We start from the raw sequence: 22,514 nt of genomic DNA, 5'->3' as shown, positions 1-22,514 counted from the left end.
GGTGATGGTGAATTCCTGCATAAACATTGTTTAATTCTGTTGATTTCAGCTGGTGATATTTGTTATCTGACTTCAAAAAAAAGAAAGAAAGTCCATAGTGGAAAACCCTAAAACTTAGCTTATTTTATTTAGATGTCTGTTTCAAAGCACAGCATATTTGTTAGGTGAACATAAATACGTGTATTTATCAATATTTTTATTATATGTGAATGTTTTCATGGATAGGTTGTTCTTTTCTCTCCAGAGCATAAAATTTACACATAACTGCAGTCTGCATTACCAGCATATTGATGTTGTTCTCTGGGCTGTCATCAATTAACAGAGAATATGATGTTCTCTTTCTTTTCTGTTCTTCCTGCTGCCATTACCAATAGCACTTAGATAATGGCAACTGAGTAGAAAGACTTCAGTGTGGGTTTTTTTCTCATTTAGATGGATAAACTTTTTTTTTTTAATATTGTTTCCAGACTCTAAATCATGCTTTGTTGGTTTCAAAGAAGAGTTGGAACTAGTTACTAGTAAACTAATGTGATCTCAGCCTTACACACAGTTGTTTTTTCCGTTTGTTGTCTGATTCTTGAGCATATTTCAGAATAAGTTCTTTTAAGTTTCTTTTATTCCTTTTGACATTCTGCATTCATGTAATTGAGGTTCAGTATTTCAAACCATTTTCAAAACATTTGAAGAACGTGGATTCTTTATCTTCAGTGTTTTATCTAAGCCCTTTTATTAGAAGCACTAGCTTCTATTAAGTTGCCTAAGGAAATCCAGAGTTCAATTTAAGCTTTGTAGGAACAGTACAGTCTTGCTTAGTAAGATGTTAATGACGCAAAGAATTGAGACTCTAGAACAGCAGAAAGAATGGGATGCAAAAAACTTGAAGTTTATTCCCTGACCTCAAAAAGCATGTTAAAAAAATTAAATTATGAGTAAAATTTTAAATGTAGATTTTGAAGGTCAAAAGAATTTAGATAATGCAACATCACAGATTCTTTAGGAAGTTTTGGTAGGAAGATGTTCTTGGTGATGGTATACCTGGTTTTATTGTGCCAAGTTTCCATTCTACTTTATGGAAGGCATTGAGGAGCAGTATATAAATTAAAGAATATCTTCTGGAAAATGTTTGATCTGGGGACAAGTAAAATGATAATTGAGAATACTGGTGTCAGAGGAGGTTATAAGTAAACCAACAAATGAGGTTGAATTCTTTTACTGTGAAGCTGGTGTATGTTTTTGAAGTTTGGCAGCTATCAGAAAGATTGATTGAAATTTGGTATTCAAATGCATTGTAATAGTGGAAGCTTTGCAAAATTCAGTGCATTCAAATGGGAGCTATCAAATAGTAATAGGGCCAAGATTTTACATGTGTTTAAAACTTTATGAAAAATCTAATGAATGTTTAAAAAGGTAGAAATATTAAACGCTTGCTTTGGAGTCTTCTATGTGAGATGCATTAGGAGTATTAGTTTGTCATCCAAATTGTGTACATTCCAGATAGCTTCCTACAGTCTTGTCACTGGTTGCACACTACTTCTTTGTACTGTTTGTTATAGAAAAGTACAAATTGTAAATGTGAATGCTGAGGCCAGGGAATAAAAGAGCCTATTTAGAAAGGTAAGGATGTTAGTGTGGAAGGTTTATAGTGCTTGAGAAGAACAGGATCATTTCAGAACATGAGCTAAGTTTTTCACAGAATGACAGAATGGGTGAGGTTGGAAAGCCTTTCTGAGATTGTCTGGTCTCACCCACCTGCTCAAAGAAGGGTCACCTAGAGAGGTTGCTTGGGACTGTGTCCAGTCAAGTTTTGAGCATCTCCAAGGATGGAGGTTCCACAGCTTCCCTGGAAAACTTGTTCCGTTGTTTGAGAACCCTCACTGTAAACCAGAATTTCTTACATTTACATGTATTTCTTGTGTGTTGCTGAGAGGAGCTGCTTCAGACTCTGTGTGGCCAGAACAGGTGCAGCAGATCTTTGTGTGTGGGGCGGGGATTCCCAAGGTTTTCCTGAGGAAGGGAGACACTAGGGAAGCAGAGAGACCCATCCACAGCCGACAGCTGGTGGGAGTCATTGACAAGGTGTGGGCATTGCCAGGGTAATTGGTGATCACATCCCTGCCCTTTTAAAAAGCCTCAGGGAACACTGGTTGCAGTACACTAGGCACAGGGCAGGCTAACAGCATGACAAGTCAAACAGCGCAGGTTGCAGTAGCACTTGAGGAAGGGCACACAGGAAGGAACTGAAGCTCTCTAGCTCCACAGATGAGTGCTGTTGGTGATCATCACCCTCGTGGAGCTTAGCTATGGTCTTCACCCAATAAAAGGTCATCCTCTCAACCTTACCCAGAATGGATGTGGGAACCCAGAACAAGCTCCTACAGAAGCATGCAGCTGTCAAGTCACAGGCTGCAAGGAGTGCCCTAGCTTTTCATTGGCAACCATGAGGCCTACAGTGTTCATTGTGATGTGGTGGACCATCTGCTCAGCGTGGTGGTAGAGGTATGAGCAGAAGTTGAAAGGTCAAGGAGCATCAGGGAGGTTGGACAAGAAATAGGCTGGTAGAGCCAAGCTCTGCTTTCTTTGAAACAGAAACTGCAGCACCTGTCAAAAAGCAACCAAGATCAAGGGGCCCCTTTTTCCTGCCCCAGTCAGGCAGAGGGCAGGATCCTAAACGTAAGCGTGAATGAAGGCAAGTTCATGGTTGAACCGCCTCCTAGCCTACCTCGCCTCTCCTAGTACCTCTGAGCAATAGGTACGAGGTTCTAGTTGAGGAAGGCCAGTCAAATGAGGATGTGGATGATGGATGATCTACACCAGAGGTGTCTTCAAGGTCAGAAAAAGAGTCTGCTTTCATCAGGACCACACCCACAAGGAAAACAAGAAAGGTCATAGTTGTTGGTAACTCCCTCCTAAGGGGAACAGAAGGTGCAGTATGTTATGTTGGGCATAGGGAAGTCAGCTGTCTTCCTCATACCCAGGTTAAGGACATCACCAGAAAACTTCCTAGCTTGGTAAGGTCCTCTGTCTATTACACATTATTGATCTTCCATGTAGCTGGAGAGGAAGATGTGATTTGTAGCCTGAGAACAATTAAAAGGGCCTTTGGGGCCTTAGGGCAGTTCATGGGGGAATCTGGAGCACAGGGTTTTTTTACCTCTCTTCTTCCAGTTGCAGGCAGTGACATTGGATGGAACAGGCGCATCCAGTCTACTAATATGTGGCTTCATGGTTGGTGTCAGTGCTAAAATTTTGGTTTCTTTCACAATGGGATGGTCTACATGAATTTTAGGAAAGCAAACTTCCATTTCTTCAAGGAGTTGATCAATAGGATGCCCTGGTAAACTGCCCTTAGGCACAAGGGAGCAGAGCAGGGCTGTTAGATCTTTAAGGATGCTTTCCATAGAGCACAAGAGAGCTCTCGATCCCCAGGTGTAAGAAATCAGGCAAAGAAAGGAATAGGCTAGCATGGCTGAGTTGGGACCTGCTGGTTAAACGCAAAGGAAGAAGCAACTGCACAGGCAGTTCAAGCAATAGATGAGGTATCCTGGGAAAGCTATAAGGGCGTTACCTGGTTATGTAGGGATGAGGTCAGGAAGGCCAAGGCATGTCTGGAGCTGAACTTGGCAAGGGATCCCAAAAATAACAAGAATGGCTTCTACGGGTGTGTCAACCAGAAAAGGAAGGTTAAAGAAAGCACTACTGCCCTGATGACCAAGGCTGGCAGGCTGGTAACAACAGACAAGAATGTTTAGGTTCTCAACAACGTTTTTGCCTCTGTCTTTAGATGAGATATTGGGAAAAAAATATTTTACTGAAAGAGTTGTCAGGGCCTGGAACAGGCAGCCCAGGGAGGGGGTTGAGTCGCCATCCCTGGATGTGTTTAAAAAAAGATCAGGTCCTTAAGAATATGGTTTAGCTTAGGATGAGAATGGTTGGACTTCATGATCTTAAAGGTCTTTTCCAACCTTGTGATTCTGTGATTCACTGGCAACCTGACCCTCACATCTCCTGAGATGAAGGACTTGATAAAGAGGACCTGGGGGACAAAGTCCCTCCCCCTGTAAGTGAACACAAGGTTCGTGAATAACTGAGGAACCTGAATATCCGCAAATCTATGGGACCTGATGAGATGCATCCCAGAGTCCTGAGGGAATTGGCTGATGTAGTTGCCAAGCCATTCTCCATGATAGCTGAAAAGTCATTGCAGTCAGGTGGAGTTCCTGGTGCTGGAAGAAGGGAAAAATTATACACACTTTTTTTAAAAGTTAGAAAGGAGGACCTTGGGAACTACTGACCCCTCAGCCTCACCTCTATGCCTTGGATAGATCGTGGAACAGATCCTTCTTGAAACTATGCTGAGGCACATGGAGGACAGGGAGGTGATTCAAGATATAACCAGCACGGCTTCAACAAGGACAAGTCCTGCCTGACCAACCTAGTGGCTTTCTATAATGGAGTGACATTAGTGGACAAGGGAAGGGCAATGGATGTCATCTGTCTGGGTTTCTGCAAGGGCTTTGACACAGTCCCCCACAACATCCTTCTCTCCAAATTGAAGAAATTTGGATTTGATGAGTGGGCTGTCCAGTGGATAAGAAATTGGCTGGATGGTCACATGCAGAGGGTAATGGTCAGCTTGATGTCCAGATGGAACAGGGTGACAAGTGGTGTTCAGTAAGGACAAATGCAAGGTCCTGCACCTGTGTCAGGACAATCCTCGTTATCAATACTGGCTGGGGGATGAAGTGGTAAGAGAGCAGGCCTGTGCAGAAAACGACTTGAGAGTATTGATGGACAAAAACCTGATTATGAACCAACAATGTGCATTTGCAGTCCAGAAGGCCAGTTGCATTCTTTCATCAAAAGAAGTGTGACCAGCAGAGTGAAAGAGGTGATTCTGCCCCTCTACTCTGCTCTTGTGAGATCTCACTTGGAACACTTTGTCCAGGTCTGGAACCATCAGCACAAGACGGACATGCACCTGTTGGAGTGAGTCCAGAAGAGGGCCACAAAGATCAGAGGGCTAGAGCATCTCTTCTATGAAGACAGGCTGAGACAGTTGGACTTGTTCAGCATAGCAAAAAGAAGGCTCAGGAGAGACCTTGTAGTGGCCTTCCAGTACCTGAAGGGACCTACAGGAAAGCTGGGGAAGGACTGTTTGTAAGGGGGTATAGCAACAGGACAAGGGACAATGGTTTTAAACTAGAGCAGGATAGGTTTAGATAAGAAGACATCAGAAGTTTTTCCACTGTGAGGGTGGTGAGACACTGGAACAGGTTGCCCAAAGAGGTGGTGAAGGCCCCATTCCTGGAAGCATTCAACAGCAGACATGATGAAGCGGTGAGCAACCTGATTTAAAGGTGTCCCTGCTTACTGCAGGGAGGTTGGACTAAATGACCTTTAAAGGTCCCTTCCAATCCAGCACATTCTGTGATGCTATGAAATGGAATTGTCTGTGCTTCAGTTTGTGCCCACAGCATTCTGTCCCTTCAGTGGGCACCACTGTTCTGCTCCAGCTTCTTCATTTGAAATTTCTACACATTGATGACGTTGCCCAGGTGCTGAGTGGAAGGAAGGGATCACCTCCTTTAACCTGCTGGGAACGCTCTTCCCAGTGCAGCCCACAAGATTGTTGGCACAAGGACACATTGCTGGCTCATGTTCAGCTTTTTGTCCTGCGGGACCCCAGGTGCTTCTGTGCCAAGCTGCTTCCCATCTGGTCACCTGTCCTGCCACACCCCAGTGTGTCCTGGTGCCTGGGGTTATTCCTCCCCCGGTGCAGGCCTTTGAATTTCCTCAGCTTGAACTTCACCAGGTTCCTGTCTGCCCGTTTCTCCAGTCTGCTGAGGCCCCTCTGAATGGCAGTACAACGTATGTTGTAACAGTTTTGTTGGTTTGACCCTGGCTGGAGGCCAAACGCCCACCAAAGTGGCTCCATCACTCCCCTTTTCAGCTGGACAGGGGAGAAAATATATACTGAGAAGCTTAAGAGTCGAGATAAGGACAGGGAGAGATCATTCCGCAGTGAGCATCATGGGCAAAACAGACCCAACACAGAATACAAAACTAATTTGTTACACTACACACACACACACACACAGAAACCAGAGTTGGATAATGAGAATTACAACCAGATCTTCAAACATTTGCCCCACCCCTCCCTTCTTCATAGACTTTATTCATGATTTCTCTCCTTTCTTCTGCCCGAGGTGCCACAAGTGGGCTGGAGGAAGTGGCAGGAAGGTAATGGGGATTTTGGTCAGTTCATCACAAATTGTTTTCCTTCTTAGCTGGGGGGGCATTCCTCACACCCTTCCCCTGCTCCAGCGTGGGGTCCCACCCACAGGAGACAATCATTCATGAACTTCTACCATTTTAAGTCCTTTCCCATGCAGCTTCAGGTCCTCACCATCTGCCCCAGAGTGGGTCACTTCTCTGGGGTGCAGTCATAAAATCATAGAAAGTTTCTCAGGCCCATACTGCTCCAGCCGGGTTCCCCACAGAGCCACAAGCCCCGCCCCCCCCCCTCCCCTCCACCCCACCCCTCAGCAAAACTGCTCCAGCATGGATCAGTCTCTTCACAGGCTGTAGGTCCTGCCAGGATATTGCTCCAATGTGGGCTTCCCATGCGGTCACAGCATCTTTCATGTGTCTCCACCTGCTCCATCATGGGGTCCTCCGTGGGCTGTAGATGGGATCTCTGCTCCCTGTCATTATCCATGGGCTGCAGGGGAATCTTTCTGACATATGGAGTGCCTCCTCCACCCACTTCCTCAATGAGCTTGGTGTCTGCACAGTTTCTTACCTTTTCTCATTCCCTTCTTTGGCAACAAGAAGCAGCCACTTGTAGGTTTTTTTCCCCCTTAAATATGTTAACACACTGGCATCGTGACCATTGCTGATGGGCTTGGCCTTGGTCAGCAGCATGTCCAGCCTTGAGCCCAGCTGGTATTTATCCTGTTGGGCCTAGGGAAAGCTTCTAGCTGCTTCTTGCAGAAGCCACCCCTACAGCCACCACTCCTCCACCAGAACCTTGCCACATGAAACCACAACACAGTTGAGAACAGTAGTTAGATGTTCTGCACATTCTCCCTGCCTCTTTCCTGTTAGCGGAAGCACAACGGCAGTCTTTGCACTGGTTGTGTGTTTTGGCAATTCTTTATTCCTGCTGCAGGTAACGGATGTTGGTGGGTTTTTTTGAGAAACATGTTAAGCTGTAAGCATCCTTTTCTACTACGAGAAAAGAACATACTTACTTTGAAAGTGGCCACATTGGGACCTCAGCTCTGTACAGGAAGGAACACTTTTGAACATGATAATCCTGTTTCTCTTGAAAGTATAATGAATTGGTACAAGTGTAAAGATTGATTTTCATAATTATCTCTTCTGAAGAAACTAAGAAAATATTTCAAATTTGAGATCCTTTTATAGAGGAGCAGAGACCCTGCTGTGCAACTTGGAATTTCTACTCTATGTCCGAGCTTGTCAGTGTTTGGATTTCTTTTATGTGTACTGTTCTTCTAACTTCTGAATTTACTTAGTTTGGAAAGTAATTGCAGCATCTGCTGTAAAATCTCCACTGAAGTTGAATGATTTCTGCTGTGGCCTCATACTTTAGTGCTGTTTAAAATGCTTGTCCTTCTTTGGTGCAGGTGTCTTGGGTTTTTTGTTTTGAGAGTTTGAGGGCATTTAAATGTGTTGTACATTCTTAAAATGTGCATGGGGTCAGTCAGGCTTAGGAATATTTGGATCTTTGGCTCTCTGAGAGGTTCTGTTTATATCAGCTGTTCCTATCAGCTACTGGGATGTTTGTAGCTCAGCAAGTGTGGCTTCTGTGAAACTTTTTCTAGGGAGCTCATAGTGACTTCTGGAATATCTTTACTGTGATCTGATCCCAAAATAGATATTACTCAGCATTAATGGGCAGGTCAGCAGAAAATTCTGTTACACCAACCTTTTGTTGAATAACTGTCACATCGCTGTCATGCATGTGACAAGCTCATCAAAACATGGAGATCACCGTTGCTTTGGTAGCTTAGTTGCTGCTGACCTGAGTCTTTGAATGAAGACTTACCTCTGTGCAGACTTCTTTTTATTCATATCTGTATCCTTCTGCAGGATATTATTCCATAGGCAGAAAAACACCAACCCTATCTAAATGGTTTATTATCATCAAGAGGATGTTTTAAATTCAGTTATTAAAAAAGAAATCTGATGTTGTAGTTCAAGTAACTTAACTGTACAACAAAATCAAATTACTTATGTACAGGAAAATCTGTACAATTGAAATCTTTTGTCCCATCTGGGATTGTAAAAGTTGAGGCAGAGAGGAAGGAAAGATCTTAAGTTTCACAAGTTTACCAAAGGAATAGCAAGGGCAAGGTTTCTGTTAATTTTCTATGAATTTCTTACCTGTTTATGTGCAAATATGGAAGCAAGTCAAAGAAACAAATAAAGAGGCTATTGACTAGAAACATATTTCCTCTAATTTTACAAAAGTATTGTTTGCTGCTTTCTTAGAAAACCTCATAAAGAAGCATTAAATTTTTTGATCCATCATGTTCTTCAAAAAGTATTCTGATATGGTTAAAAAAAAGGAATTTTTTTTTTAGTTCAACAATAAATGTACATCTGTGTATATAAAGAAATTTATTTCTGATCTGGGTTTTGGGAGGGTTGTTTTAGATTCACGGTGGGATAAATCATCCTAATAAAATAGCTGTCTACTCTGTGTAATTTACAGATGCTCAGCTGTTAACTTCAACAGTTTTTGCATGTAAAAGGGAATATTTTTTACTATTAAAAAAATTGTACACATTTGTAGGGTTTTTTTCTGCTTGTATTAATGAATGTTCTCTTGCAATATTTTTCATATGATAAGTTTTTGGGGGGGATGTTTTTGGGTTTTTTGTTTCGTATGCCTTGGAAAAACACTTTTTAGTTTCTGAGCTAGATTCCATAATGTTTTTAGAAGGGGAATAAATGGATAAAAGATGCCTATCTATCCTTTTTAAAGTAATTTAATGCTTGTCTATCCAAGCTTTTTAGGAAAAATTGTCCATGAGTCTTCAAAAGAATACCTGGGTTTGTTTCTTGAAATGAAAAGTATCATCTTTAACCAAGAGGAAATCTGTGGTTTTTTCCCTGAAGCAGTTGATGTACAGACAGATGTGCCTTTATACCAACTGCTGTAAGAAAGATTACTGTGGAGAATAAAGCTTGCTGGGGACTTACTCTGATGTCTTAAATTGTAAAATCAAGAGCTGTCAGAGCTTGTCTGCCAGTCCATGTCTTGTCTGCAGTCCATCAGCTGGATTGCCATTTGCTGCTGCATAATAACTTGTTAAACTGTGGTAACTGTGTGCCTGAGCCCCTGTGGGTAAACATCAGACATTGGTAATGTATAGCAGGCATTTTCACGTTAGTTTGACAAACGTGCTCATTAATACCAGTTAATGCAGGATTGAGAAATTCTTAACAAATGTATGCCCTGAACATTACTCTCTTTTTGATAGCTGAAGGTTAAAATATCAAACCTTTGTGCACACACACACTGCAAGTGGTATGGTCAGCTGAACTAACAGGGCTGTGTAAGAAGAGATTAGTGTAAACTGAAGTAAGGTAAAAATTCTACTTTAAGTTGCTAAATTGTATGTTAGCCTGATTATAAGCACATCCTTGAAGATGGAAGGACCTCTCAAGATGTTCTCATCCAGTCGTCCTATTCAAAGCAGGGGCAGATTCAAAAGCAGGGCCTATTCAAAGCAGGGGTTGTCAGGACCATGTCCATCCACATTTTGAATATTTCCAGGCATAGAGACTGCATAGGCCATCTGTTGAACCTGTTCCAGTTTTTGACTACCCTTACTGTAAAAAAAAAGTGTCATTTTATCACTTTTTTTCTTTTGTGTGAACATCATCTTATGTTCAGATGAAATTTTATTTCCTTCAGTTTATTACCCCTGCCCTTTTGTCCTTTCAGTGGGCACCATTGCAAAGGATTTTGGTCCATCTTCTTCATCTCCTCCCACTGGGTATTTTCCATCCTGTGAAGGTCCATCTGAATGTATCACACCCATCTGGTGTATCAGCCTCTCGTCCCAGTTTTGTGTCATCTCTGATATTGCTGAGGGTGCACTCTGTCATTTCATCATTAATAGAGGTGTTAGAGAGTACAGAAACCTGGTATTGGCTCCCTGGAGCATACCACTAGTAACTGGCCTGCAGCTGGACATCGTGCCACTGGTCAAAATCATCTGGGCCCAACCATTTAGCTGGTTTTCAATCCATTTCAGTGTACGTTTATGTCACCTATCCTTCATCAACATCTGTTGGTTCCCCCCTCATCTGACAGGATAATAATCTCACTGAAGAAGGCTATCAGGCTGGTTAAGCAACATTTCCATTTCATAAATCCATTCTGACTAGTCCTTGTTCCCTTCTTGTCATTCATCTGTCTGGAAGTGGTTTCCAGGATTAGTTGCTCCATCACCTTCTTTGGGATTGAGATGAGCCAGACAAGCCTCTAGTTCCCCAGATCTGCTCTCTTGCCCTCAGTAATACATAAGTGCCATTTGGACTCTCCCAGTATCCAGGAACCTCTCCCAATAGCCAGGACCTTTCAAAAACAAATAAGAGGGCTGTCAACAGTAACATCAACCTGATCCCTAAGCGCTGGTGCATCCCATCAGGCCCCACAGTCTTAGGTATCTCCAGTACATTTAGATGCTCCCTAAACAGATTCTCCTCCACCAAAATGAAGTCAGCCTTGCACCAGATTTTGGTTTCAGGGGTATGGTATTCCTGAAAACCGGTCTTCCCAGTGAAGACTAGACAACAAAGACAGCATTGAGTACCTGACCTTATCCCTACGCTGTTGCACAGTATCTCTGTCTCTCCTAGGTTATCTGCCCCTGCTTTCACTCGAACACTTTCTCTTCATATCTGAGTAGGGTCAGCTCCGTGTTCATCCATGCAGGCTTCCTGCTACCTTTGCTTGATTTTCTACGTGTCGGGGTGTACCATTCTTGAGCTTAGAGAAGATGGTGCCCAGGATATCAACCAGCTCTCTTGGGCCCCCCTTTTCTCCAGGACTGTATCCGATGGCACCAACCTTTACATAACCAAGTAATCCCTCCTTGTTGCTAAGAACAGGATCCAGCCAGTCACCTCTCCCTTTGGGTCCTCAGTCATCGTTGCTAGGAAGTTGTCATCAGTGCACTCCAGAACCTGTATTGTCCCACCAGCAGGTATTGCAATGGTTAGAAGTCCCCTGTAAGAACGAGGGCCTGGGAATATTAGGCTTCTCCAAGCTAGCTGAAGAAGCTTTGTCTGGATTTTTTTTATCCTGAATCCAGGCAATCTACAGCAGATGCCCACAGACTGATTATTGAAAGAAAAGAACTGTTCTCATTGCAGCTGGATTTGCTGATGTCCGTATTTATGTGTCTACCATGGAGCACTATGGGAGTTAAGTATAGAGCAGTTTTGCCATAGGGGTGATGAAGTGTGTAGGGAAGCCAGTATTTAATGTGTTACTGTCTGTTTTGGCATTGGACTGCAATAAAGTTTGTGTTTTGACCTCTCTTTTGCTGGACTGTTAAAATGCTAAACTATACTAAGTAATTTTGTGGGATTTGTTTGTTAGACCATAAAAAGTTACCTTTCAAATGTATCTGTTGCATAGTTACTGATTATTTTTTTCCGGTTATGCTGAGAATTTGGTTTACTCTTCTTCTACACATGACAAAACAAGGCCAGTTAATGATCATTGGTTTCTTTACAACCAGAGTTTAAAATTTATTATTTTGGCCAAGCAAGTAATTGTTTATTGGACATCCCTCTGTCGTGTTTTAACACCACAGTATATAAGAGGATGTATTCTTTGTCTTAGAGCCTTGCATTTAAAACATAGCTGATTTTTGCACGTTTGATTGCTCCTTTTATTTTAAGAGACTCCTAAGTCATTGCAGTTGTTCTATGAGTAGATACTTTTGGTCATTCTTTTTGTACAGTTCTAAATGCAGAACTGCAGTGTGGTAATAAGAACTCTAGCACTTAATTGTCTTTTCAGGGTCTTTTATTAACCTTGTTTTGGTTTTTGTTTGTTTGTTTTAAATGACCAGGGCAGGGATTTCTGCTGATGTCATTAGAAAGTTTTCCCAAACTTGCATTTTATTAAAAGCTGTAAGAGCTGTGAATGAATTTGGTTACTCTCTGTATGGAGGGTTTAGCAATGTAAGCAGCTGTAAGCAAGCAGAAAGGCCACTCACCTCAGCGTAGTAGGAATCTCTTAGTGTTTTACCTGTTATTATCACTTTGTATTTGATAGCAAATGCTATCAAAGAGTAAAGCTACTGATGGTCAGCTTCTCTAAGAAACAAATGTGGAAACCAGACATTCATTTATATACTTTATTCTGGTTTCTTTTAATTTTAGGCAACAATTATACACTGAGTTTTTAAATGTAAAACTGTATTGTATTGATTTATATGATATATATAACTTGATTTATATGATATAAAAGCTTCAGATTTGTTTTGAAAAGTTCAATTTCAGTTCAAGTAGCTTCTGAAATAATTATATGTATGAATGGGCATAATAACCTTTGTCTTGACTTTAAGTGGAGTTTAATTTACTTAATTTTATATCTTTGTTGTGGACACGGTCTGTGTATTTTGCTTCCTTGAAGGTAATGTTCAAGGAAGAGGATTTAGATTGATAAAGGAAATCTACAGGAAAGTTTCATGACTGTTGGTCTGAATACTTTAAAAATTAAGTAGCATTTTCTTCACATAGTGATGTATTCTTTTCTTTTGGAAAAAGTTTATTAATAAAAATCTGAAAATAAATACAAAAATATACTCAGGAAAATTCCCTCTCTTTATCTGCTTGCAGAATTTAGTTCTTGAAAAGTCCTTAAAAAATCCTGAACAGGCAGAATTTCTTAATACCATGAAATTTATTTTGAAGCTTTCCAGTGACAGCTGGAGCTTCTTACAAACCAGTTGGAGTTGCGTAGGGCGCACAAAAACATGAAGGTGCCTAAAATCCTTTCAATATTTAGAGTCTTTTCCATGGTTATCTAAGGTTTAATCAGAAAAAAAGAAGAGTACAATGCCAGATAGCTGTATATTGTATATAACAGAGGGTCTTTCTGATGAAAATGATCAGGATTCTTACATTTTAAAATAGTGTTAAACTGTGGGGATAAGCGATGCTATTACTTCTGGCATAGCAAATGTTTTTAAAGGTTATTTAGTATTGTGCATAATATCCTGGAATATTTTTAACAATAGTAACAAGACAATTTTAATTAAATGGTCTCATGCTGGTACTACACTAAATTTTTAGTATGTATCCTAATAATTTTTTATCTTGTCTCAACATCTATATACAGTTAAATGAAATAATTATAAAAAATACATGTTAAAAACTTTACATTCCAGGTTTTAGAACATCTCAATATATATAGTCATGCTATAAACTGAAAACAAATCTTAGCACAGAGGCCTGTGGTTTTTCTTTTGTTCCTTGGGGTTTTTTTTAATAACTTATTTCTTCAATATGATATGAAAGTTTAAAGTACCATGAAGCAATTGAAGTTTTACAAGATGAATTCTGAGGGCTATATGTCCTGGGTACTTTAGTGCTTTGCCCACTTTTAAAAAAATACTTCTTTTCCATGCTTGTTTATATGCATTGTTCATTTGTTACCTTTCTTTCATAGTTTTTAATATCTCAGCATTTTTTATCTAATTTATCATTTTCATATCTTTAAAGGTCCCCAGGTGCATCCAATTTTTCAACTTTACCAAAGATCTCTCCATCTCTATCAAATAATTATAACAACATGAACAACAGAAAGTAAGCAATATACATTAAAACATTATTTAATTTAATCGCCCCAGTGTGACATGAATAAATTTTGATGTCTTATAACACCTGTCTTAAGGATTTTCATTGGTTTTGCAGTGTTTGGATCGTGAATTGTTGCTGGTCATTATTTCATAGTGTAGGTGTTGTGAAGCATGGTATCAGGAAATTAACAAAGTTAAGGATGTTTGGTAATTCTTGATCCTTTGTAGCATAGACATGAAAAAGAAGGTTGAAAATCATAAGAAAATATCTGAAGATGTTATTTAAAATTTATCATGCTGAAAAGATGTTATTACCCTGCCTGAATTTAGATGGACAACAAAGAAAGTATAAACTGGCCATTTATGGTAGTCAGGTTTTCCCTTACTTATTGATGATAAGGTGTTACAGCAATGTATGTGATGTCACACATTATTTGAGACCACTACAGATTAATTGCTTTAGCTGTAATGGTTGTCATAGTGATTATAGCCATTGATTAATTATCAGCAACTTAACTTCTGTGTGCTTGAATATTGCAATTAGAAGAGGCTTAGTAAAAATGGCTTCACATTTTTTAGGGTTTTCTTCATTATATGCCAAATCAGAAGCTTAATGAAGATTATGATAAAACTCTTAAAGAAAATCTTTTGTATTCCAGTGGCCAAGCTTTGTGTTGTAATTATTTTTTGTAAAAACGTTGGTGAGTATAGAAAAAAATGTAATTACTTCACTTTAGCAGACAATGGAGCATCTTTCAAATGTGTGAAACCAAAGCCCTCATCTTTTGTGCAAACTAGGGGAAATTTAAGAGACTTATTCTTAAAATTCATTCAAATTTAAAATACTTTTCCAAACAAGCATTTTGTGATGAAACGTGAAGATGTTAAATATTAAAAAAGTGACATAAATATTAAATACCTTACACAATATTTTTCAGTTAAATACTGCATTTATCAGAAGTGATTTTTCCTAATGGGTGAAGTTTCATTTGTACTTCTTCCAGTTGTGAATGTCCCCAGCTCTCACTGTTAAACAGTTGAAATTCATGTATTTAACTGCAGTCTGTTGTACTCGGTGAATATGTAGTAAATAAAAAGTATATTGTCTCTATGGATGTGTGAAAAATTACTTGACCAGAACTGAGCCTCCAGCTGAGAACTAATCTCTCCTTTCCCAGTTGCTTATGTAAAAGGTAGTTGTTATGCCAAAACCAGAGCTTAACGGTTACGTTTTCCTAGGGAGCCATCATTTTAAATCAAGCCAACAAGGCTGTCTTTTTGTCTTTTTTTTTCCCCTCTTTATTTTCTGGTTCTTAATGTTAGCTTCTCCCTAGTGATGCTGTAGTTATTTTTAGGAAGCACTTATGAAACCTGTTGCCAGCTCTTGTGGCTTTTAAAGATAGTTTCTTCGCTTGCTTTAGCTGATTTTATTTTTATTTCTTGGTTTATTTTGAATCCAAAATGGGAGCTTTTAGAACTCAAGGTAAAATTCTGGGGTTGTTTCTTCTTTTTTTATTTTTAATTTGAGTATTTTCAACAGAAGCCTTTGTTTAAAAGGAAGTGATACAGAATCCAGATTTGATATGGAATTGGTACATTGAACTGCCTTAATTTATAAGCATTTGTAAATCAGATAGTGGGTACGTGTAGTGTTGTGAAATAACAGCCATTTTTCTCTTCTAAGTCAAAACTCTCTAGATCTGCATGTTATGTAAAGCAGATGTTCCCTGCAGAAGTATACAATTTACCTTACAACGCAGTAATCCAATTTGGATGAATTAAAATAAACATTTTAAAATCACAGATTTATAATGTACTACAGTGTATAATACAGGATAATCTTTAGCGGCATGTTTTGGGTTTGTGTGGCAAGTTTTGAGTATCTGGGGGGCTGCAGGGGGGGTGTCTTCTGTGAGAAGCTGCTATAGAAGCTTTCCCTAGGTCAGAGAGAGCCAATGCCAGCCAGGTCCAAAACAAAGCCTCCACTGGCCAAGGCCAGAGCCATCAGTGACAGTGGTAATGTCTCAGGGATAACATATTTAAAGAGGAATGACAAGCCTAGCTACAGCTTTTTACTACCAAAGAGAGGAGTGAGATGTGAGAAATTCTGCAGACACCAAGGTCGATCATGAAGGAGGGAGAGAGGTGCTCCAAATAGCAGAGCAGAGATTACTCCACTGCCTGTGGAGAAGACCATGGTGAAGCAGGCTGTCCCCCTGCAGCCCATGGAAGATGATGTGGAGTAGAGATTCCACCTGCTGTGCATGGAGGACCCCATGCCAGAGCAGGTGGAGATACCTGAAGGAGGCTGTGACCCTGTGGGAAGCCCATGCTGCAGCAGGTTTGTTTGCCAGAGTTGTGATCTTGTAGGGAACTGCACTGGAGCAAGGTCTGCACCCCATGGAAGCAACCCACGCTGGAGCAGTTCATGAAGAACTGCAACATGCAGGAAGGACTCACTTTGGAGAAGTTCATGGAGGACTGTCTCCTGTGGGAGGGACCCCGCACTGGAGCAGGGAAAGAGTGTGAGGAGCCCCACACCCTGAGGAGGAAGGAGCAGTAGAGACAGCATGTGATGAACTGACCACAACCCCTGTTTCCTGTCACCCTGTGCTGCTGCCAGGAGGAGGTAGATAAATCAGCAGTAAAGTTGAGTCCAGGTAGAAGGGAAGGGTGTGGGAAAGTAATGTTAAAATCTGGGTTTACTTCTCATTACCCATTTGATTGGGCTGTAAATTAGATGATTGATATTTTTTCCTCGTTGAGTTTGTTTTGCCCATGATGATAAGTGGTGAGTGATCTCTCCCTGACCCACGAGTCCTTCATTATATCTTCTCTGCCCTGTTCACCTGAGGAAGGGAGAGATAGAGCAGCTTTGGTGGGCATCTGGCCTCCATCCAGGGTCAACCCAGCATACTGCAGTTCTGTCAGTATGTATGTTCAAGGCATCCTAGTTCAGTGATCGAGAATACGTATCCATTAATATACTGTGTACTTCAAAGTACATAGAGTTGCAGTAAGAATTTTTGGGCTTCAAAAGGTAAATGGAAAGATACAGAATCATAGAATTGTCTTGGTTGGAAGGGGCCCTTTAGATCATCAAGTCCAACCATCACCCTAGCCTGCCATCTACTACTGAAGTATTTTCCTCAGCACCACATCTAACCATCTTCTAAATACCTCCAGGGATGGAGACTCCACCACTTCCCTGGGCAGCTTGTTACAATGTCTTAACAACCCTCCCTGTGAGGTTTTTCCTAATATCCAATCTAAACCTCCCTGGCATAACTTGAGGCCATTTCGTCTTGTCCTATCACTTGTCACCAGGGAAAAATGGTCAGCCCCTGCCTCTCCACAACCTCCTTTCAGGTAGTTGTAGAAGAGAGCAATTAGGTCTCCTCTCAACCTCCTTTTCCCCAGACTAAACAATCCCAGTTCCCTCATCTGCTCCTCATAGCATGTGTTCTCCAGTCCCCTCACCAGCCTTGTAGCCCTTCTCTGGACACGCGCCAGCACCTCAATATCTTTTTGGTACTGAGGGGCCCAAAACTGAATGCAGTACTCAAGGTGGGGCCTAGCCAGTGCTGAGTACAGAGGGATAATTACTTCCCTGGTCCTGTTCACCACACTGTTCTTAATACAGGCCAGGATGCCATCTTTCAGTCTCTAGAGGATGATCATGAACACTAACAAGGACAATAGTCTTTGTATAGTGACATTGGCTTCTCCTGCTGCTTCAGGCATCTCTGAAAATTGATGGAACCTAATTTCGGTTTTGTTAAAGTGGCAGGTCACAAAAACACACTGGCAATGTGTTAAAGGGGCTCAGTAAGTGTTCCAAACTTCTGATATTCTGAGTTTATTCTTGCATCTCAACTTGCTTTTGCAGCACCTGTTGTTGGTCTGTGGCACTCCATGGTCAGATTGTGCCCTTTCTAAAGCTAGCGATGCTTTTCCAAAGCATGTTTCCCAGAGTTCCAGCTACACGTGCTCTTGGTTCTTCTAAAAGCTGCTTTGAGGTTTAAAGGCAGGATACAGACAGTACATACAAGTCATTTCATATATGACACATGCAATTCAAAATCTACAGAGTCACAGATGATTCAAAGTCTCGTTTGGAAACCTCTCTTTGCTGTTTTCCCTACTTAAAGAACTCTCGTTGTTCAAGGGTCTAGAGGTGGTTTCACTTTTTCAAGTCTCGCCTGACTTTTTGAGCAATGATTTTGTCTAAGAGCCATCAGTCTTTTCTTTCTGTTACTGCCCTTACTTGACTGCCCCATTCCAATACTACCCTTCTACTTTTCCATGTATTATTCCTTCATTAAAGCCAACTTTCTGAAGGCTTGCAGGAAAAGCAGAGATTGGGGCATGCTATCTCAAGTTACTTTTTCTAGGACATTTTTGTTTGAATGAAGTTTGTGTAGACTTGTCTTGCTTTCCAATATTAGCCATTTACTAGTGACTGTAACTAATACTTTATTTTTTGTCCAGTCTCAAGACCATGAAAAAAAAAAACATATTCTCTAAACCCCTCAGATATATTTCTGTGGGCTGGTACAGAAGATGAAAGAGCTCAGAAATGGCTTTTGCTTTTAAGAGTAAATTCTGACAGCTTGTCCCTTAGAGTAAACAAATACCAGAGATCTATCTGCATTATCATTATCTTGAATTAAATTACAGTGATGTTACTTCACTAATCTGAGGAAATCTTTGACGTGAATGTGCGATAGCCAAAAGACACCCATTGCGTTTCTAATGTCCCTCCTAAGGTGGCAGTTTGTGAAGGGGGAAAAGCTGCAGAGAATGAAAAGAAGGGGATTGAAAATCCCCAGGAAAAGTATGTTCAGTCTGTTTATTACCCCTAGGTCTCCTAAATTGCCAAAAGAGATTGCTATTAACCATGAGAAAAGTGTAATCTTTGAGTCAGGTGAGGAAAGCAGTAGGAGGTAAGCAGGGCTGAAAGTAGAAACTTACTGTTTATCCTGTATGTGTGTGTTTGTACTGCTGCTGTTGGGCTAGGCTGGTGGGTTGGTTATGTTGTAGGCATTGCATTAGCACCAGTGGTGAGCGTGTGCTTTTTTTTTTTTCCTGGGGGAAGTAAGTCTTCCCACCTTAAGGGATTTGGGGTTGATTTCATTATCCAGACTGCAGCTGCAAAGGGAGATGGAAGGTAATTTTCTGTGTGAATCTCTCATGTGTGGGTGAGCCAGGGGATAATGATAGAGAAGGGTTGACCACAGAAGTAAGCTTGAAGGGTATGTGGGTTGTTGTGTAAACTATAGTGAAGCATTTAAGTTAGGATTAAGCTGAACAGGCTAAACTAGCTTTATGTGGATGTGTATGGAAAAGGGAAGGAAAGATAGGAAAGCCCACTATTGGGAAGAAGTCATCAGATGTAAAAGTTTGAGAACAGCAGCATTACACGGGAGCTATGAACTACATGGATTCCTGAAGTCATCAAAAGGAGAAATTTTCTTGCCTTTCTGTTTGAAATTTTTGTAATTCTTGTTATTGAAACAAAACAATTGTTAATCATGAGAAGTGAGTAATTGCACACTGACAGGACAGTTGGAATTCAGCTGGATGTAAAAAGTGTGACACTGTTCAGGAGCAGTGGCTGGAGAGTACCGTTGGGCACTTGAATCCTCGGACTTTTACCATTATAAATCTCAATTGTTTATTTGGATTGATTCTTTGCACTGCATGTTTTTCCTTGTCATTTGTAGCAATTGACTTTCAAATTTTTGTTCAAGTTGCTTCTAACATGAATAATGCTTAGTAACTGCAGAAATACTCTTGAACTTCAGCCAAAGCTACTGTCATGCAGATTCCATTATGATCGGTGCCTGAAATAGTTTAGGAGTTTAACCTTCCTGGTTGGTTATTTTTTTCTAATATCCCTAATATTACAGAGCATCCTCTTACAAGCTTATTTTGCGTTTCTAGTGTTCTTGAATATGCTTACTTTACTGTTTTGAGGCTTGTTAACTATTTAGTGTCTGTATGATTTCATCTGGAAACAAATTGCTTTAAATCTTACCATTTTACCTATTTAGGTCTTCTCCAGTCTCTCCAAACAGATGCATCGCAGAGCATTATATTAAAGTTAGTGCAGGGCATTTTGCGCATTCTTTTACCTCTCAAGGCTTTCCTGCATTTGCATGCTGGATTGTGCTGTCCTAGCAGGGAAGCTATAAATAGACTCTCTGATGCAGTGAGGCAGCTATGCCACAGTGGCCTTGGAAATCTCAGCTTTCACCTGTAACTCCGCATTCGCATTCCCACCGACCTCACTCTTGCAGTAGCAGGATGCAAAAGGGACGTAAATGATTGATTGCTGCTGGTGGTGTTTAAAGTCTGAGTGTATTAAATTTGATGGAGCAATGAAGAATAGAGTAAGCTGTGAAGCTGCTCCTGTCAAAGAGGGGTAGGGATATAATTACAGTTATTGCAGTACCTGAGATCTTTGGTTTTTTTCACAGGTGACTTTTAAATTGAAATTATTGTTATTACCAAACTTAAATACTTCTAACCATTTAAGTTTATAAACTACTGGTATGTATTAAAGTACTACGGAGTACATGTTTACATTATGAAAGATGCTTTGTTTTTTTACAGTGTGAAAAATTCAAACTATTGTCTCCCAGCATATGCTTCTTATAAGAATTATGATTATTCAGAGCCAGGAAGACACAATGAGCAGCCAGGCCTGTGTGGCCTGAGTAACTTGGGGAATACATGTTTCATGAATTCGGCAATTCAGGTACGTACTTGGGAATGAAATGAGCTTGTCTTATTATTTGGAAACGTATTTTGTTATATTTTGGTGTGTTTGGAAACTAATATTGAGACTCCATTAAGTAGCAGGAAGGAAAAAAAGTAAAGATGTAATACATCTGTATTGTTATACTAGTAAAGATGATGTACGTGGCTGCTTTCATCATTTCCCTTGTTTTTGCATGGTCATCAATGTCAGAAAGAGATTTGACCAGCATTCTACGTGAGTGAACTCTTCAATGGGATTCTTTGCTCTTTGTAATGATTGCCATGCATGCCTGTCAAGAAAAATACATTTTCCTTTTGAAATGGGCTTAAGTAGAGAGTGTAGTGCTGAAATGTCAGAAAGTTGGGGACTGGTGGCTTACTGGGCCTTCATTTCTAACTAGCTACTGTGTACTTCCAGTACGCACGTTAACGCTCAGGGAACCTTTGGATATGTTTCCCATTGACCTTTCCCCTTTGAATGACTATTTCATGGATGAGATATTATGCAGGAAAGTCATAGCCTGCTTCTTTGCTATGATTGCAAGAGAAATACTAGTATATGTAGTGTTACTCTTAAACCTACATAAAACTTTAGTCCTTTTAAGTGGAAGCTGCAGTAGTAGATTAATTAACGATCAGAAAGAAGTGGTAGTTTAATTTGGGTTGGTTTAGTCTTGGAACTCTATGTTTTGTCATCAGACAGTCTTATGTCAAAAAACTGTAATGTAGATGTAAGTTTTTGTCCACGTTTTTTTCCTTCTGAGTATAAAGATGCTACATCTTAGCCTAGCATACTTCAGAGTTAATCTTCTTTGTCATCACAAGGGTTCCTGACTTACATTTGTGATTAAAAAAGAAAAAAAGTTTAATTCCTTCTTTAGCCTGTTCAGGAAAAAAAAAAAAGTCATTTAAGATAAGCTAAGTTTATGAAGCTGAAATTTGTTCAGAAGAAGAAATAGTCCAGAGTTTCATAGTTTCTTCAGATTTTCTATTCTTTTGTATATCAGAAAATAATTTGGGTTCAAAGGGACCCCAGAATGATCATGCAAACCTCCTGTTTGTGTCCATTACACTGGTCCTGTCACTGTGCACTTCCGAAGAGAGTGGCTCTAGTTCTCTGTAGCCTCTATTAAGTAGCTGTGGACAGCCATGAGCTTTCCCCTTAGTCTTGTCTTCTTCAGGTGGAACAAATGCATACAGCTCTCAGCCTTTCCTTGTGGGTTTTTCTCCCACCCTCCATTCTTTCTTTTACTGGAGAGTCTTAAACAGGATGGTGCTCCAACAGCAGTCTCAGAAGTGCCAAATAGAGAGGAAGGCTTGCTTCCCTTTGCCTCTGGCTACTATTGCTAACACAGCCAGCTTGTAATGGGCCACCTTTCCCACAGGGATGCGCTGCTGGCTCTTCCAGGTTTCCCCAGGAAAGGACCACTGGGTCACATTATGCAAAGCTGTTCAAACCAGTCAGTGCCCCCAGCCTGCTTATATAAGGCATACATAAAATGCCATTCATTCTTGTTTCTAAAAATGTGTTCATGAGGATGCTTGAAGAAAAAATGAACAGAGCAGGAAGTATTCCTTTTTTTTTTTTTAGCATGCTGCACAAAAGATGGCTGAAGTGATAGGGGGAGGGACACACATTTTGCACCACCCATTAAAAGTTCTGTATGTAACCTCTCTTGGTTATTGAATTACATCACTATGCTGTTGTAAGGAAAAAAAACATTTCTGTGAACCATATTTTCTTTAAAGTTGAATTTAAAAATATTCTTAGTACAAAGGGAGGTTTTATCATACTACACTGTTCATCAGGCCAGACTGATTAAAACCAGGATGATTTTAATTACTTATTCAAACCTGTGTTAAACTGGTATACATGAATTTGCACATAAGTAG

General features: G+C 40.4%; 1 protein-coding gene across 3 annotated transcripts in view; it reads left to right on the top strand.

The window, feature by feature from the left end:
* Nucleotides 1–22,514, top strand: part of USP15 (ubiquitin specific peptidase 15) — a gene marked incomplete at its 5' end in the record, with an annotated part of 69,029 nt that overhangs the window by 29,457 nt on the left and 17,058 nt on the right. For 2 of the 3 annotated variants that reach the window (XM_084266011.1, XM_084266012.1), the window contains 2 exons: nt 13,780–13,863; nt 20,475–20,619. In XM_084266011.1, the coding sequence (XP_084122137.1) occupies nt 13,780–13,863; nt 20,475–20,619 (229 nt within the window). Of the gene's footprint in view, nt 1–13,779; nt 13,864–14,435; nt 14,949–20,474; nt 20,620–22,514 lie in introns of those variants that run through there. The other variant, XM_084266013.1, reaches the window with a different exon arrangement.

This window comes from Gallinula chloropus (assembly GCF_964237585.1).
Source record: "Gallinula chloropus genome assembly, chromosome: 1".
NCBI lineage: Eukaryota > Metazoa > Chordata > Aves > Gruiformes > Rallidae > Gallinula > Gallinula chloropus.
This window is presented reverse-complemented; position numbering and strand designations above follow the sequence as displayed.